General features: G+C 42.4%; 1 protein-coding gene across 6 annotated transcripts in view; it reads left to right on the plus strand.

Annotated features, from left to right (window-relative positions):
• Positions 1–13,546, plus strand: part of ATP23 (ATP23 metallopeptidase and ATP synthase assembly factor homolog) — a 93,193-nt gene extending 79,647 nt beyond the window's left edge. For 5 of the 6 annotated variants that reach the window (XM_082666256.1, XM_082666257.1, XM_082666252.1 and 2 more), the window contains 5 exons: positions 4,134–4,179; positions 4,885–4,966; positions 8,579–8,716; positions 10,654–10,737; positions 12,836–13,546. In XM_082666256.1, coding sequence (XP_082522382.1) covers positions 4,163–4,179; positions 4,885–4,966; positions 8,579–8,716; positions 10,654–10,737; positions 12,836–13,039 — 525 coding nt within the window. In that variant the 5' untranslated portion in view covers positions 4,134–4,162 and the 3' untranslated portion in view covers positions 13,040–13,546. Of the gene's footprint in view, positions 1–993; positions 1,735–4,133; positions 4,180–4,884; positions 4,967–8,578; positions 8,717–10,653; positions 10,738–12,835 lie in introns of those variants that run through there. The other variant, XM_082666254.1, reaches the window with a different exon arrangement.
• Positions 13,547–14,467: the final 921 nt, after the last annotated feature.

A 14,467-nucleotide genomic window follows, 5' to 3' on the forward strand; every position in this document is an offset into this window, starting at 1 on the left:
TTAATTGTTTTGGGTTTGTTTTTGTGGGTCTTTTCCTTCTCTTGTGTTTCCTGCCTAGAGAAGTTCCTTTAGCATTTTTAGTTTGGTGGTGCTGAATTCTCTTAACTTTTGCTTATCTGTAAAGGTTTTAATTTCTCCATTGAATCTGAATGAGTTGCTTGTTGGGTAGAGTAATCTTGGTTGTAGGTTTTTCCCTTTCAGCACTTTAAATATGTCCTGCCACTCCCTTGTGGCTTGCAGAGTTTCTGCTGAAAAATCAGCTGTTAACCTTATGGGGATTCCCTTGTATGTTATTTGTTGCTTTTCCCTTGCTGCTTTTAATATTTTTTCTTTGTATTTAATTTTTGATAGGTTGATTAATATGTGTCTCAGCATGTTTCTCTTTGGGTTGATCCTGTATGGGACTCTCTGCACTTCCTGGACTTGATTGACTATTACGTTTCCCATGTTAGGGAAGTTTTCAACTATAATCTCTTCAAATATTTTCTCAGACCCTTTCTTGTTCTCTTCTTCTTCTGGGAGCCCTATAATTCGAATGTTGGTGTGTTTAGTGTTGTCCCAGAGGTCTCTGAGACTGTCCTCAGTTCTTTTCATTCTTTTTTCTTTATTCTGCTCCCTGGCAGTTATTTCCACCATTGTATCTTCCAGCTCACTTATCTGTTCTTCTGCCTCAGTTATTCTGTTATTGATTCCTTCCAGAGTATTTTTAATTTCAGTAATTGTGTTGCTCATCACTGTTTGTTTGCTCTTTAGTTCTTCTAGATCCTTGTGAATGTTTCTTGTGTTTTCTCCATTCCGTTTCTGAGATTTTGGATCATCGTTACTCTCATTACTCTGAATTGTTTTTCAGGTAGTTTGTCTATTTCATCTTCCTTTATTTGGTCTTGTAGGTTTTTTATCTTGCTCCTTCCTCTGTAACATTTTTTTGTCGTTTCATTTTTTTTTTTTTTTTAATGGGTGGTGCTGTCTTCTTGTCTTACTGGTTGTTTGGCCTCAGGCCTCCAGCACTGGAGTTTGCAGGCAGTTGGATAGAGCTGGGTCTTGGTGCTGAGATGAGGACCTCCAGGAGGCCTCACTCTGGTTGATATTCCCTGGGGTCTGAGGTTCTCTGTTAGTCCAGCGGTTTGGACTCAGAGCTCCCACCACAGGAGCTTGGCCCGATCTCCCACCTGGGATCCAAGACCCCACAAGCTTTGTGGTGCATTAAGAAAAGAAAAAAAAAAGGGAAGAAAGAAAAAAGGAACAGTACAATATCAAAGAATAAAAAACAAAATAAAATTAGGAAGATAAAAAAATATATTAGGAAAAATAAAACTATAATTGAAACAACTGCAACAGGGTAAAATAAAACCACAAGAGAAAAAAAAAAAAAAAGGGGGTGTGAACAAGCCAAAAGAAGAGAACAATAACAAAGTATAAAGAATAAAATAAAATTAGAAAAATAAAAGATTAGAAAAAATAAAAATATAAAAGAATGAACAACAATGAATCAACGAGGTAACACAGAACCCTAATGTAAAAGTGGAAAAAAAAAAAGGCCTTGGCTATGGGGGTGAAACTTAGACAGGGGCGGAACTCAGGCAGGGGTGGGGTTTAGGGTGGGGCAGGACCTAGGCAGGTTGGGGGTGATGTTTGAGCATGGTGTGGGGCCTCTGCTTAGGACCTGCCCACGGAAGGGGAGAGGCAGCACGTCAAAAGGATGGCCTCTGGAGTGTGGAGTTCCGGAGTTTGGAGGTAGGGCGCCGAGTGAGGGTGTGTGGGTGGGGTTTAGGTCCATTGCGTTGGAGGGGGTCTCAGAGGGTGTCTCCGAGTGTAGAGGTGGGGCCCTGGGTGTGGTTAGAGGGGTGGGCCTTGGGCTCTGTGGGGCACAAGGGAGGCTCCAATGGCAGAGAATTAGGCCTCCCGGTGCCTAAGTGGACAGGGAAGGCACTGGCCCCATTCCTTCGTGCCCCTCCCCCACCGTCTCCCGCAGGGTCTCCCCCATCGCCACTGGACACCTAACTTGGGGGGGTCCCGCTGGGTGTAGGAACTCCTCCCCTCCCCCAGCCACCCCTCTGGGGTGCTGGTCCCGGAGGTCCGGCCTTTACTTTTGCTCCCCCTTCCCTCCCTCCCACTCCCTCAGGACCCATGTGGCTGGAGGGGGCCTAGGTGGGCAGAGGATCAGGCCTGGGATCTCAGCAGGTTCCTGGGGGCCCAAGTGGGCAGGGGAAGCATGGCAACTCTCCCTTTTGATACTCTGCCCTCCCAGTGGTTCCCCAATTTCCCCCTTCGGCCGTGGGAATCCCTTGCCCTCCCCCAGCCGCCCCTCAGGGGCGCCAGTCTTGTCCGGCCTCCGCTTCTCCTCCCCCTTCGCTCCCCCAATGCCCCACGTCCTACCCAGTTGCTGGGGGTTCCTCCCATCCCCTTAGGTGTCTGTGGTCCCCCACTGGTGCCTGGTAGGTGCCCTAATTGTGAGGAAGAGCGCATTCTGCATCCTCCTAGTATGCTGTCTTGACTCCGCCCCCCACTTTTTTTTATAAAGTTTTTTTTTTAAATTTTATTTATTTTTGGCTGCATTGGGTCTTCGTTGCTTTGTGCGGGCATTCTCTAGTTGTGGCGAGCAGGGGCTACTCTTTGTTGCAGTGCTTGAGCTCGTTGTGGTGGCTTCTCTTGTTGCAGAGCATGGGTTCTAGGCGCGCAGGCTTCAGTAGTTGCAGCACAGAGCTCAGTAGTTTTGGTGCACGGGCTTAGTTGCTCTGCGGCATGTGGTATCTTCCCGGACCAGGGATCGAACCCGTGTCCCCTGCATTGGTAGGCGGATTCTCAACCACTGTGCCACCAGGGAAGTCCCTCATAGATTCTTAGAAGTGGGGGGGGCCTCAGGAGTCATCTAGGCCTTTCCAACCCCCATCACTGACCGGAAACCTCTGTGCCATCAGTTGACCAGCGTGTTTATAGACCTCTGCTGGAACAGATTATCTTTGAGGCCCTTTGAGGCTATTGGGCTCTTGTATCGACAGCTTTGATTGTTGGAAAAATCCTTTCTTATACTGAGTTGAAATGTGCCCTTTGTAACTTCTGCCCTTTGGTCCTTGTGCTGCCCTCTGAAGAAATGTTGGCTGAATTTATTCCCACATGATGGCACCCCTTCAGGTACTTGAAGCTACTGTGGCCCTAGTTAAGCCTTTTTTCTCTTTTCCAAATCTACAGATCCCTTTCTTGCTTCCTGTGGAAAGTAGTCCTGCACTGTTCTAGTCACTTTCTCCCATGGAACAGCTTCGGTTGGCAGGTCCTGTTTAGAGTATGGTACTCAGAATGGGACACTATTCACAGACCAGGACAGACAATAGTGGGGCTACCTACTGCCTTCCTCTAACCTGGATACTATGCTGCTATTTGTTTCTATGGATATTGGTCCCAAATTTTCTCAGTCTTTTGGGGGGTGTGTGTGTGTGTGTGTGTGTGTATATATATATTTTTTTTAATTAATTTATTTTAAAAATAAATTTATTTATTTTATTTATTTATTTTTGGCTATGTTGGGTCTTCGTTGCTGCATGCAGGCTTTCTCTAGTTGCAGTAAGCAGGGGCTACTCTTCGTTGCGGTGCGTGGGCTTCTCATTGCGGTGACTTCTCATCGCAGAGCACGGGCTCTAGGCGTGCGGGCTTCAGTAGTTGTGGCATGCGGCTCAGTAGTTGTGTCTCTCGGGCTCTAGAGCACAGGCTCAGTAGTTGTGGCGCACAGGCTTAGATGCTTCGCATCATGTGGGATCTTCCCGGACCAGGGCTCGAACCCGTGTCCCCTGCATTGGCAGGTGGATTCTCAACCACTGCGCCACCAGGGAAGCCCCTTGGTATATATTTTAATACATTGTGTTCGATCATTTAACTGAAAAGCATATTTGATGTTATCTAAGATGTTTGGTACTACCCATTTTGGTATTTCTATCAGTGTTTCATTTCATTAAAGACTTGCTTTTATGTTAATTTAAGCTTATCTTTTTTATATTCATTTTTTATCATTTTTAAGATGGTATTACTTTGCTAAGATTTGTGAGGTTTTGTTTGATAATATCTTACACTGCTATTTGGATCATTTAATTGGTGCTCTTTTTTTCCAATTACCATATGTAACTGAATCAATATCTTTCTAGATCCATATGTTAAACTGCTGCTTGATGCCATGAAGCATTCGGGTTGGTAAGTGAATCTTTTTGAAGTGCTGCTCTGTATTCTGGCTGCTGAAAACAAAAAATCCCCACCCAAACTGGAAGTACTTCAGATATTTCACTTCAGGCCACAAAGCCCTTTCCATATGGTAGGTGGTGGTGGTTGGCTGCACTCTCCCCAGGCAGGCCGTGTTCTCTCTGGACCTCTTCAGCCCTAACTCCACATCTCTGATTCTACTGTTCACCTCAGGTATTTAGTAAAGACGATACTTAAAATCTTACTTGTAAGTAATCACCAAACCTGGTTTTTCCACTATGCCAGTCCCAGCATTCTCCTTAACGGAGAAGAAATCTCAGCTTGTTATGCACGTAGAAGCCTTCCAGGTGTTGTTAAACTTTGAGGAGATCGGAAGAAGTGATTTCTGAGGTCCACTTCTTAACATTCTGGCCCAAGGGCAGAAACTCCAGCATATTTCCAATATGGTCTTAATGAGTTGATCAAATTCTTTATGGAATCATAGCATAGATTTTGAACTGGGATAGATTTTGCAGAGACAGTTTCCTTATTTACAGATGAGAGAACTGAGTCCTGGTGTTGAGTTGCTTTCCCAAGGTGTCCTGTGTGATAGTGATGGAGAGATGTGTCATCTGGGTCTCCTGGCCCAGGGCTGTTTCCCCTGTGCCCCACGCACACTACTTCTGGACGTTGTCTTTTTAATCCATTCTTACCTTCCAGCGCTGTTAACAGAGAAAGACACTTTTCTTGTGAAGATTGTAATGGAAATGTCAGTGGAGGTTTTGATGCTTCAGTGTCTCAGGTAGGCGGTCTACCAAGCTGTCCTCTTTCCTCCAGTTCTCTCTCCTGATGTTTGCTGATTGCCTTCTATGTGCTGGGCATTCCATTTGGTAGACTTTGTGTAGAATTCAAAAAATGAGTTAACTGTGGTCCTTACTCTTAAGGTCCTTACTTCTCACAGGGGAGACAAGACAGGAACGCAGAGACAATGATAAAATTTGAGGCGGGTTAAACTCCTTGAGGTGGGTGTGGTTACCACAATGGGACAGTGATGTGATTGACTGAAAGATGCCAGCAGAGTCAGCTAGAGGATGTAAAGCCTCTTCAGGGGCAAAGAAGACAAAGACTGTTGCCAAAAGCAGGGGGAGCGCGAGCAAAGGTGACGTGTTGAGAAAGCACAAGGTGTATTTGGGGAATGGCATGTTGTCTAGTTCAGCTGGAGGGCAGGAATGCATGGGGAGTGAGGAGAAATAGGATTGGAAAGAAAGATAGGCTATATGGTGGGAGGCTTTGAATGCCAAGATAGAGTTTCACCTTTACCCGGTGAGAAGTGATAGATCTTTGAGAATTTTTGATGAGGAGAGTGAGTTTTCTCACCTGTAAAATATGGGTAATGATTGTATTCATCTTATAGAATGGTTATGAGAATTAAATGCGATTTCTCTTGTAAACTACTTATCATAGTAAGCAGAGCACTTAAGTCAATAAATGTTACAAGTTTTAAGTCAATGGGGGGTTTTGACAGTCTTGAGGTGGTAGATGGATGTGTCATGTGATATGAGGGTAGATAAAAGTGTTGTAAGTCACTGTTTCCATCATGAATATATGACACATTGAAGTACATTTAATTGTTTCCTGCTAGGGAATTTTATATGTATTTGAGTTATTTATAGCTGTTTCATGGTAATCATGGGAAAGAGCAACATAGCAGAGGGGTGAGGTGTCTGAGTTTTGGAGTCACATAGACTTTGAGTTCAAATCCTAGTTCCCCTGCTTATTAGCTGTGGGGCTTGGGCAAGTTATTCGTTTTATTCTCAGTTTCCTCATTTGTAAATTGATAATTGCCAACACCTGTAGCTCCCAAGATGGGTCTTGGTAAGTTCATCCTCTGGGGGTTAGAGTGCACGTTTTGAATCTTTATCTTATTTCTCAGCAGTGTTATACACAGTTGGGCACTCTTTTTTTTTTTTTTAATTAAAATTTTTGTTGTGAAGTATCTCATTCATATAGAAGAGTAAAATACCTGTATGTACACTTTCAGTCATAATAGTAAAATGAACATCTATATAACTACCACCCAGATTTGAGAAATAAAACACTGCCAGGACTTCAGAAGCCTGTGTGCCCCTCTTGGGTTACAACCCCCTCCCTTCCTTATTCTGACTTCCGTGATAACCATTCCCTGCTTGTCTGAATGGTTTTGCCATCTATGTGTACAGTCCAACAATGTGTTTAGTTTCCTCCTTTTAAGCTTTATACTTGGGGTCATGTGCAATACTTTGTCATTTTATGAAATCATACAGTCTTTGTAACTTAATTCTTTCGTTCAACATCGTGAGATTCTTCTGTGTTGTTGTGTGCACCTCTGGTTAATTTAGTTTGTGTTGTATATTATTCCATTGTATGTCTGTACTAGCGTTCACCCTATCGAGTATCGATTGTTTCCCACTTTATTATTATTATAAACAATGCTGCTGTGAATGTTCTTCACCTTCTCTCCCAGTGCTCGTGGGCAAGAGTTATTCCAAGGTATCTGGCTAGAGTGGAGGTCCTATCACATGCACACACTTGACGTTAACAGCTAATGCCACTTTCTTGCCATGGTTTCCAGTCTGCCACACTCTTGTGGTTGCTCCTTTGCTAACTTAGCTTCCTCTACCAGCCCTTAAATGAAGTCCCTTAATCCTTGGTGTTAGAGCCCCTTCTTTTCTACTCTGCATTCTACCGAGGGGATCTCATTTACTTTGCTGGGTCAGAGCTTTCTCTTGAACTCCACATCCATATCGCCAAGTGTTCACTGAACACCTACACTTGGGTGTCCTAAAGGCACCTCAGACGTGACATGTCCAAGTTCAAATTGATTTTTACGATCCTCCATCCCCACCCATCCTGGTCTTTTAGTTTTGCATATCTCGGTGAACGGTACCACCATCCGTCCTATTACCCATGCCAGAAATTTAGGGATCATCCTTGATACCTCTGATTCCCTTCCCATATTCTGTCCGACACCAAATTTTGTCCAGTCTCCCTCCTAAATACCTTTTTAGGCCCCCACCATCCTAGCTCTGGAACTATTATCTCTTGCCTAGAATACTTCATTTGCCTTCAACTAGTCTCTGTGTATCCAGTTTTGATCATCTTTTGTTTATTTTTCCAACTGTGGTCAAAAGGATAAAAACAAAATAAAACACCCCTCGTTTCACTACTCCCTTTCAGTGACTTCCCACTGTTGTCAGGATAAAGAGTGATTTGGCCCCTGCTGACCTCACCAGCCCTATCTCATGCCTGCCACCTCCAACTCTGTGCTTGGTACTACAGGCCTGCCGCCGTCAGCTTCTCCAACATTCTTTTCCTTCAACCCTCCCCCTACCCTTTGCCTATGTTGTTCTCTGTCTGGAATGCTCCCTTCCCCTCTCCTCGAATTTAACTCCTGTTCATCCATTAGATCCCAGTTTAAACATTCCTTCTGCAGAAAAGCCTTTCCCAACCCTGCAGACCAGGTCAGGCACTCTCATTGTATGTACTCGTGACAACCTGGGTTTTTCTTCATGACAACTGTCACTGCATGTGTTTAAACATTTTGGTAAATACTTGATTAATTTCTATCTCCATTAGTAGATTATAAATCTCTAGTAGGTCTTGATAAATATTAGTTGAATAAATGAATGTTGAATGAATGTACATAAAATACCTGGGACATGTCCCAGTGTCTGGCACACAGTAAGTACACAGTAAGTGGGGACTATTATTATTAGGAGCCCGCACGTCTTTATTATTCTTATAGGGTCCTGCTCAGTGTGCTGCTGGCTTTTTGCACTTCTTTCTGAAGCTCTTTCTGAGGACTTTTCCTGGCAATTCTAGTAGGATGGGACAGTGTGGTCATTCATTGTTGATTCATTGCTTATTGAGAAACTTGATAAGAAACATTTTACACATATTCTCATTTAATTCTCATAATTCTAAGAGGTAGGTACTCTAAGTCATCTCCTTTTTTATAGTTGAGGAAACTGCGGCACAGAAAGCTTAAGAAACTTGCCCAAGGTCACTGACTTAGTAAGGAGTGGGGCTGGAATTTGAATCTCCCTGCTTCATTCCAGAGTCCACTCTTAATACAAGACTGTGGAGTCTAAGATGGCTGGTACAGTCAACCCAGTGAGGGTGGTGTGTGAATAAATGTCCTTAAACTAAGTGCTATGTAGTCCAGAGAGAGGAGAAGGGAGAAGTTAGCCATTGGGAAGGCTTCATGGAGAATGTATGAAGACCGAGCCTTGATGGAGGGGTGGGTGTTGGGTGGATAGAGTGGGTGAGGTTTTCCAAGCAGTTGAGCCCACTCAGGTGAGAGAGAAGATGGAATCTACGAAGTGAGAGTAGATCTTAGAAATAACCGAACTCTCCTCATTTTGGTGCTTCTTAGATTGTTTTGTGCCAGAATAATATCTGTAATCAGGCGCATATGAACAGAGTGGTCACCCATGAGCTCATTCACGCATTCGATCATTGTCGAGCTCATGTCGACTGGTTCACCAACGTCAGGCACTTGGCTTGCTCTGAGGTAAGTTTTATTGTAGAAGGTACTTCTTCCCCAAGGACACTGTTGTGCGTTTGAACATTTTATTCAAGGATGATTTATTTAAACGTATTCCTTTTCTTGTCATAATTCCACATTAGTCTTCAGTTTACATTTTTAACTATTGAATACAATACTTTTAGATACAGCAGGTAGACATTTTTAAGTATCTTTTTAGAATTGTCTTAAATATAACCTTTAAATCCTAATAATAGTGATGACTTTTAATAATAAGCTATTTTTCCTATGGAATAAACTATATAATACAAAAACTTTACAGTTAACATTTACTGAGGGGCTGTGTGCCAAACCCTAACCCTGTGCTGTTTGTGGACCTTTTTTTTTTTTTTTTTTTTGGGGTACGCGGGCCTCTCACTGTTGTGGCCTCTCCCGTTGCGGAGCACAGGCTCCGGACGCGCAGGCTCAGCGGCCATGGCTTACGGGCCCAGCCACTCCATGGCATGTGGGATCTTCCCGGACCGGGGCACGAACGCGTGTCCCCTGCATCGGCAGGTGGACTCTCAACCACTGTGCCACCAGGGAAGCCCTGTGGACTCTTATTTAATATTCACAACAGCCCATTGAGGTAGATACTGTTATCCCCATTTTATTTCTGTGAAAAGTGAGGCAGTTGTTCAGATACCATACATAGTAAGTGGCAGAGGCAGGATTACAACCAAGGTTCTTGAGTGGTTTGCTGTGCTGCCTTCCATAGGTAAAGTTCCTAGCTTTCCCTAGAGTAAAACAGTTCGTTTCAAAAATACAACATAGGAAGATATTTATTATTAAGCATTTTGGATTGCTGTCAGAAATACACACATATATATGCTCCTAGAAAGACATTTGTATTTCATACTTGCATTTCATTAATTGAAGAGTGCAGTGTGCTGAGAAGCTAAAGAAAACTAATATAAATTTCAAGCTTATACTTTATAACTTAGATTATTTTCTCTTTCCCTTGAAATTAATAAGTAGCCTCACTGCATCTGATTATAACTCATATTATTTGGAAAGAAGACCGAAATCTGAGCTTTTAAATATTTCTCTCTCTTGGGTGTTATGAGAATTAATGCCTGTTAGCTAGTTAAAGTGTGTTAAGTGCTTTGAGCTCCTCAGAGGAATGAAGCCATGTTATTATAGAAGTAACAAGAAGTGGGCCATTCTGATTGCAGTGAATGAGCAAAAACGTGGCCAGGTTGGCTGTAGAATCCATGTGGGTAATTCCATGACTTTTTCACCTATTAAAGCTGCTTTTTACCTTAAAGATATAGAAAATACATAATAACTTCAGGCTGTCATGTTCATAGCATGCCCAGTTTGGAATGTTCTTGATTCTCTGTACCACTTAATTTTTCATAGGCCCATCAAGACCCTGGAGGAAGGGCATGAACTTACACGGGTTTAAGGGAAGGTCCGAGAGAGTTTCAGTGGTTTGGGCTAGGAGAGCTGGGAGGTTTGTGTGCCTCAAGTGTCTTAGGTACTCATGTATTCAGTTTTAAGCTCATACTGAAACTCAGTTTGTAGATCTTTGGAAGAATGCTTTCTTGAAGTCCTTTTGGTAATTTCTAGAAGTGTTTGTATTTTGTAGAGAGCATAATCTTTAACTTTGAGGTCCAACTCTTTGACTTTTGGTTCCAAAAGAAATTAGTTCTGTCTGTAAGACTCTGGTGGAAAGTTTTGAAAATTCCCTTTGAATAGGTGATTGCCCACTGTATCTGGCGCTGCCTAGTGTAGCTCATGTATATCTGCTCTTTTTCTTAAGAACTTAAGTCAATAGAGTTAAAAAAAAAAAATCTTACAGGTACTCTGTTCTCAGAAAAATATACCAATTTTATATTTTACAATTAAAAAAATCAGCTGATATAAAGGTATAGAGCACGAGTGCTTATTTTCTGTTTGTTTGCCTTCTGTCTTTGTGATAGGTTCGAGCTGCTAACCTTAGTGGAGACTGCTCACTTTTAAATGAAATATTCAGGTTACATTTTGGATTAAAACGACACCATCAGGTAAAAACTAACATATGAAATCATTTACTGTTAAGAGTGCTATGAGTGGAAATAATGAATAGAAAAATGAGAAGTATATTTAGTATTTGAAATTTGAAAGCACTACTTATATGAAAGAATACAAAATGTGTGTCCCTGAAGCCAAATAGATGGAATTCAGTTCTAGTTTATAATTATGGGCAAGCTGTGTGACTAAGTGAGAGATTTTCACAGTGAAAAGCGCTACGGTCTCACACGTGGGATACTTTTGGATGGGGGTAGATAAGGACCGGAAGTGAAATCACAGCCTGTCTTACTTTTATCCTACCAGTACTGGACTTGTGTTTTGAAACCATCACAGTATTCTCTAGACACAAAAGTAATACCTGTCAGCACAGAGACTGCACTGCAGCGCACTGTGTATTAGCACACCTTTTTTTTTTTTTTTTTTTTTTTTTTTTAATTATTTATTTGGCTGCACCGGGTCCAAGTTGGGGCACGGGGGATCTTTAGTTGTGGCATGTGGGATCTAGTTCCCTGACCAGGGATCGAACCCGGGCCCCTGGCACTAGGAGCACAGAGTCTTAACCACTGGACCACCAGGGAAGTCCCTAGCACGCCTTTAAAGGCTGTATGATGTGACAGCAAAGCTTCGGATCAGCACAGACTTGATCATGATGAGCTGAGCTGAGAGATTTTGTAAGCAAAACAAAATGAAAACTGTAGGCAAGACCATCCTGCTAGAAAGCTTTTTTGTTGTTTTTGTCTAAAAGAAACACTTTATATTTTTTTATTGGGGTATAGTTGTTTTACAATGTTGTGTTAGTTTCTACTGTACTAGAAAGCTTTTAAGGTCCACGATAGATGGGCATGGGGAGAGGAAGTTTAGAACTGATGGACTGGTAAAGAATGTGAGCAGTTCTGCCCATAGCAACCAAGGGGCTCTGTGTCCACATTTAGGAGAAAGGCTGGTCAGAGCTCTTCTATGGGGAGAGGTTACTGGGCCAATTTGTCAGGTACATGGGCGTCAGGATAGCAGTTTTAACCAGATGCAAAAAGGACAGGCTTGGAACAACAGCAGGAAGGCCCTTGGCTCTCCAGAGAAAAGAGTAACTCAACTCTGGGGAGGAAGGTAGAAGGTCACAGAGAACTACGAAGAGAAATTTTGAACTCAGTGAATGGGAGTTAGTTAGACGGCAAACCTGGGGCCTGGGAAGGGTGCCTACTCTGATAGGGCTGTTACGCTTTCAGCCTGTGCCAAGTCCGCTTAGTGATGTGCCACTGACCTGTGCTGCATGTCTTCCGTGCCCTCCAATCCCTGCTTATCTGGTGAATTCAGCTCAGGCAGCCTTCGAATGGGCAGTGTGTTCTGGCTCTCAGTGGAAGTAGGGTGCACATCAGAACATCCCAGAGAAGAGGCTAACGCAGTTAAGGCATGTCATCCGGAGTCCAGAGTCTTTGAAAGAGAAATCTCTCCTCTTTTTAACTTGGGTAGCAGCAGCAGAAAATGAATAGAACTAGCAATAGGATGGAAAATACGTGGAGGTAGTGGGAGAAGACTCCTAGAGAACAGTCCCTGCTTTTGTACAGTATGTACCCAAGAAAAAAGTTGTTTTTTTTTTTCCCCCTGAAAAATTAGGATGCCTTCAAATTTTGTGTGTATGTATGTGTGGTTTCCTGTTGCCTCCAGGGGAGATGCCCCTCTCGAAGGAAAAGTTATCTAGCATTGGTCACCTGAAAAGCTAAGGGAGAGAGAGGAACAGGAGTATATTTCATATTTATTCAAATTAAAAAGCTCAACCAGAACCTTATAGACTTTTTTATGATTTTGCAAAGTTGGAGTTATTGTTTAGCAGATACTGCCTAGAAATTATCATCATTAGGAAAGATGAGAAGAAGGGAGGAGGGGAAGGAGATCTTACTTATACCTAAATAATTTTAGGTTGAGCTAAACACGTTCCATAATTTAATCTTTCTTCTTTGGACTGACAGAAATTAATAAAATAACATGAGAGGAAATTAATTTTGACTGTGGTTCACACATTGTATAAAATGTTACTATTTCATGGCAAAATTTTCATATATTAATAAAATTAAAGCCACATACTTTTCTCCTTAGACGTGTGTGCGAGACAGAGCCATTCGTTCTATCCTGGCTGTTAGGAACATCAGCAAAGAAGTAGCTCAGAAGGCTGTTGATGAAGTTTTTGAATCTTGTTTCAATGACCATGAACCTTTTGGAAGGATCCCTCATAATAAGACCTATGCAAGATATGCTCATAGAGACTTCCAGAACCGGGATCGGTACTACTCAAACATATGACGACGATGACATTTTATATGGCAGAGCTTCAGTGATCATGAAGAAAGTATGGTTCCCAAGTGGACAAACATAAAACGTAAATGATCAATTAAATACAGAGAAGACACAGAAGATTCTAGCACAGAAGATTCTAGCATCAGAAAAAGTAACTGTGGTAAGAAATGAAACTGCCTTAAACTCCAAGGCAAAAATTGTATCTTTGTAGCTAACCATTTGGTAAATAAGGCAAATAAATAGCATTTTTAAATTTTCTACAATGTACTTATTACTTGTGTTTTATTTTTTATGTTTGTGATTTGCTTTTATTACATTTTAAAACTTGATTATGAAACCTGTGAAGTATGCCCTTTATGATGTGTATGTCTTCTTTGGAAAAATGTCTGTTCAAATCCTCTGCCCATTTTAAAATCAGGTTGTTTATTTTGATATTGAGTTGTATGAGTTCTTTGTATATTTTGGATGGTAACCCCTTATCAGATATTGTTTGCAAATATCTTCTCCCATTCAGTAGGTGGCCTTTTCATTTTGTTGATGGTTTCTTTTTTTTTTTTTTTTTTTTTTTGCGGTACGTGGACCTCTCACCGTTGTGGCCTCTCCCGTTGCGGAGCGCAGGCTCAGCGGCCATGGCTCACGGGCCCAGCCGCTCCGCGGCATGTGGGATCGTCCCGGACCGGGGCACGAACCCATGTCCCCTGCATCGGCAGGCGGACTCTCAACCACTGCGCCACCAGGGAAGCCCATCACCTGCATTTTTTTCTCACATTATTTTCTTCTTTCTCTTCCCTGCTGATTTCTGCTTCTAACTTAGATAATGCAAGTGTTAGAGTTCCCAAGAGCAGAATTTGGTTCTACAGAAATTACCAAGTAGAATATCTGGGATTTTATGAGGATAATATTTTTTCAGCAGGTACCAAGGCTAAGTTAAAAGGGAAAAATTAATCACTTGACATCCTAAGTGTCAAGTGGCAGCTTCTCTGAGTGCTAACTGCGTTCATACCGCCTCACATCCAAGGTGGTAAAATAAGGGGGAAAAAAACTGGGTCAAGGAAACTCTCCTAACATAATGACTCTTTTTCTGAAGATTAATAAGTCCCAGAGTCCCACAGCAAAGACCAAAGCTATATGTACGTACCTTTCAAATCTGGATCTGCTGGGTCAAAGCCCGACATGTCTGCAGGGGCCAGGCTGGCCCCTAGAGTGCTCACTTATTAGTAGGAGGCCCTGGGGAGCCTTGTAAGCGTCAAGTGGCTGGACTCAGCATTCAGTAATGGAACCACAGCTCCCCCTCATTCTCCCAACCACAGCATAAGGAGGAGAATCAATCAGAGGGAAAAAATAGACATTGCATTAATTCAATAAATATTTATTAAGCTCTATCTACTATGTACTGATGTAGGCACTAGGGATACTGAAGTGTCCAACATGGGT

The sequence above is a fragment of the Grampus griseus genome (genome assembly GCF_964374135.1).
Source record: "Grampus griseus genome assembly, chromosome: 11".
NCBI lineage: Eukaryota > Metazoa > Chordata > Mammalia > Artiodactyla > Delphinidae > Grampus > Grampus griseus.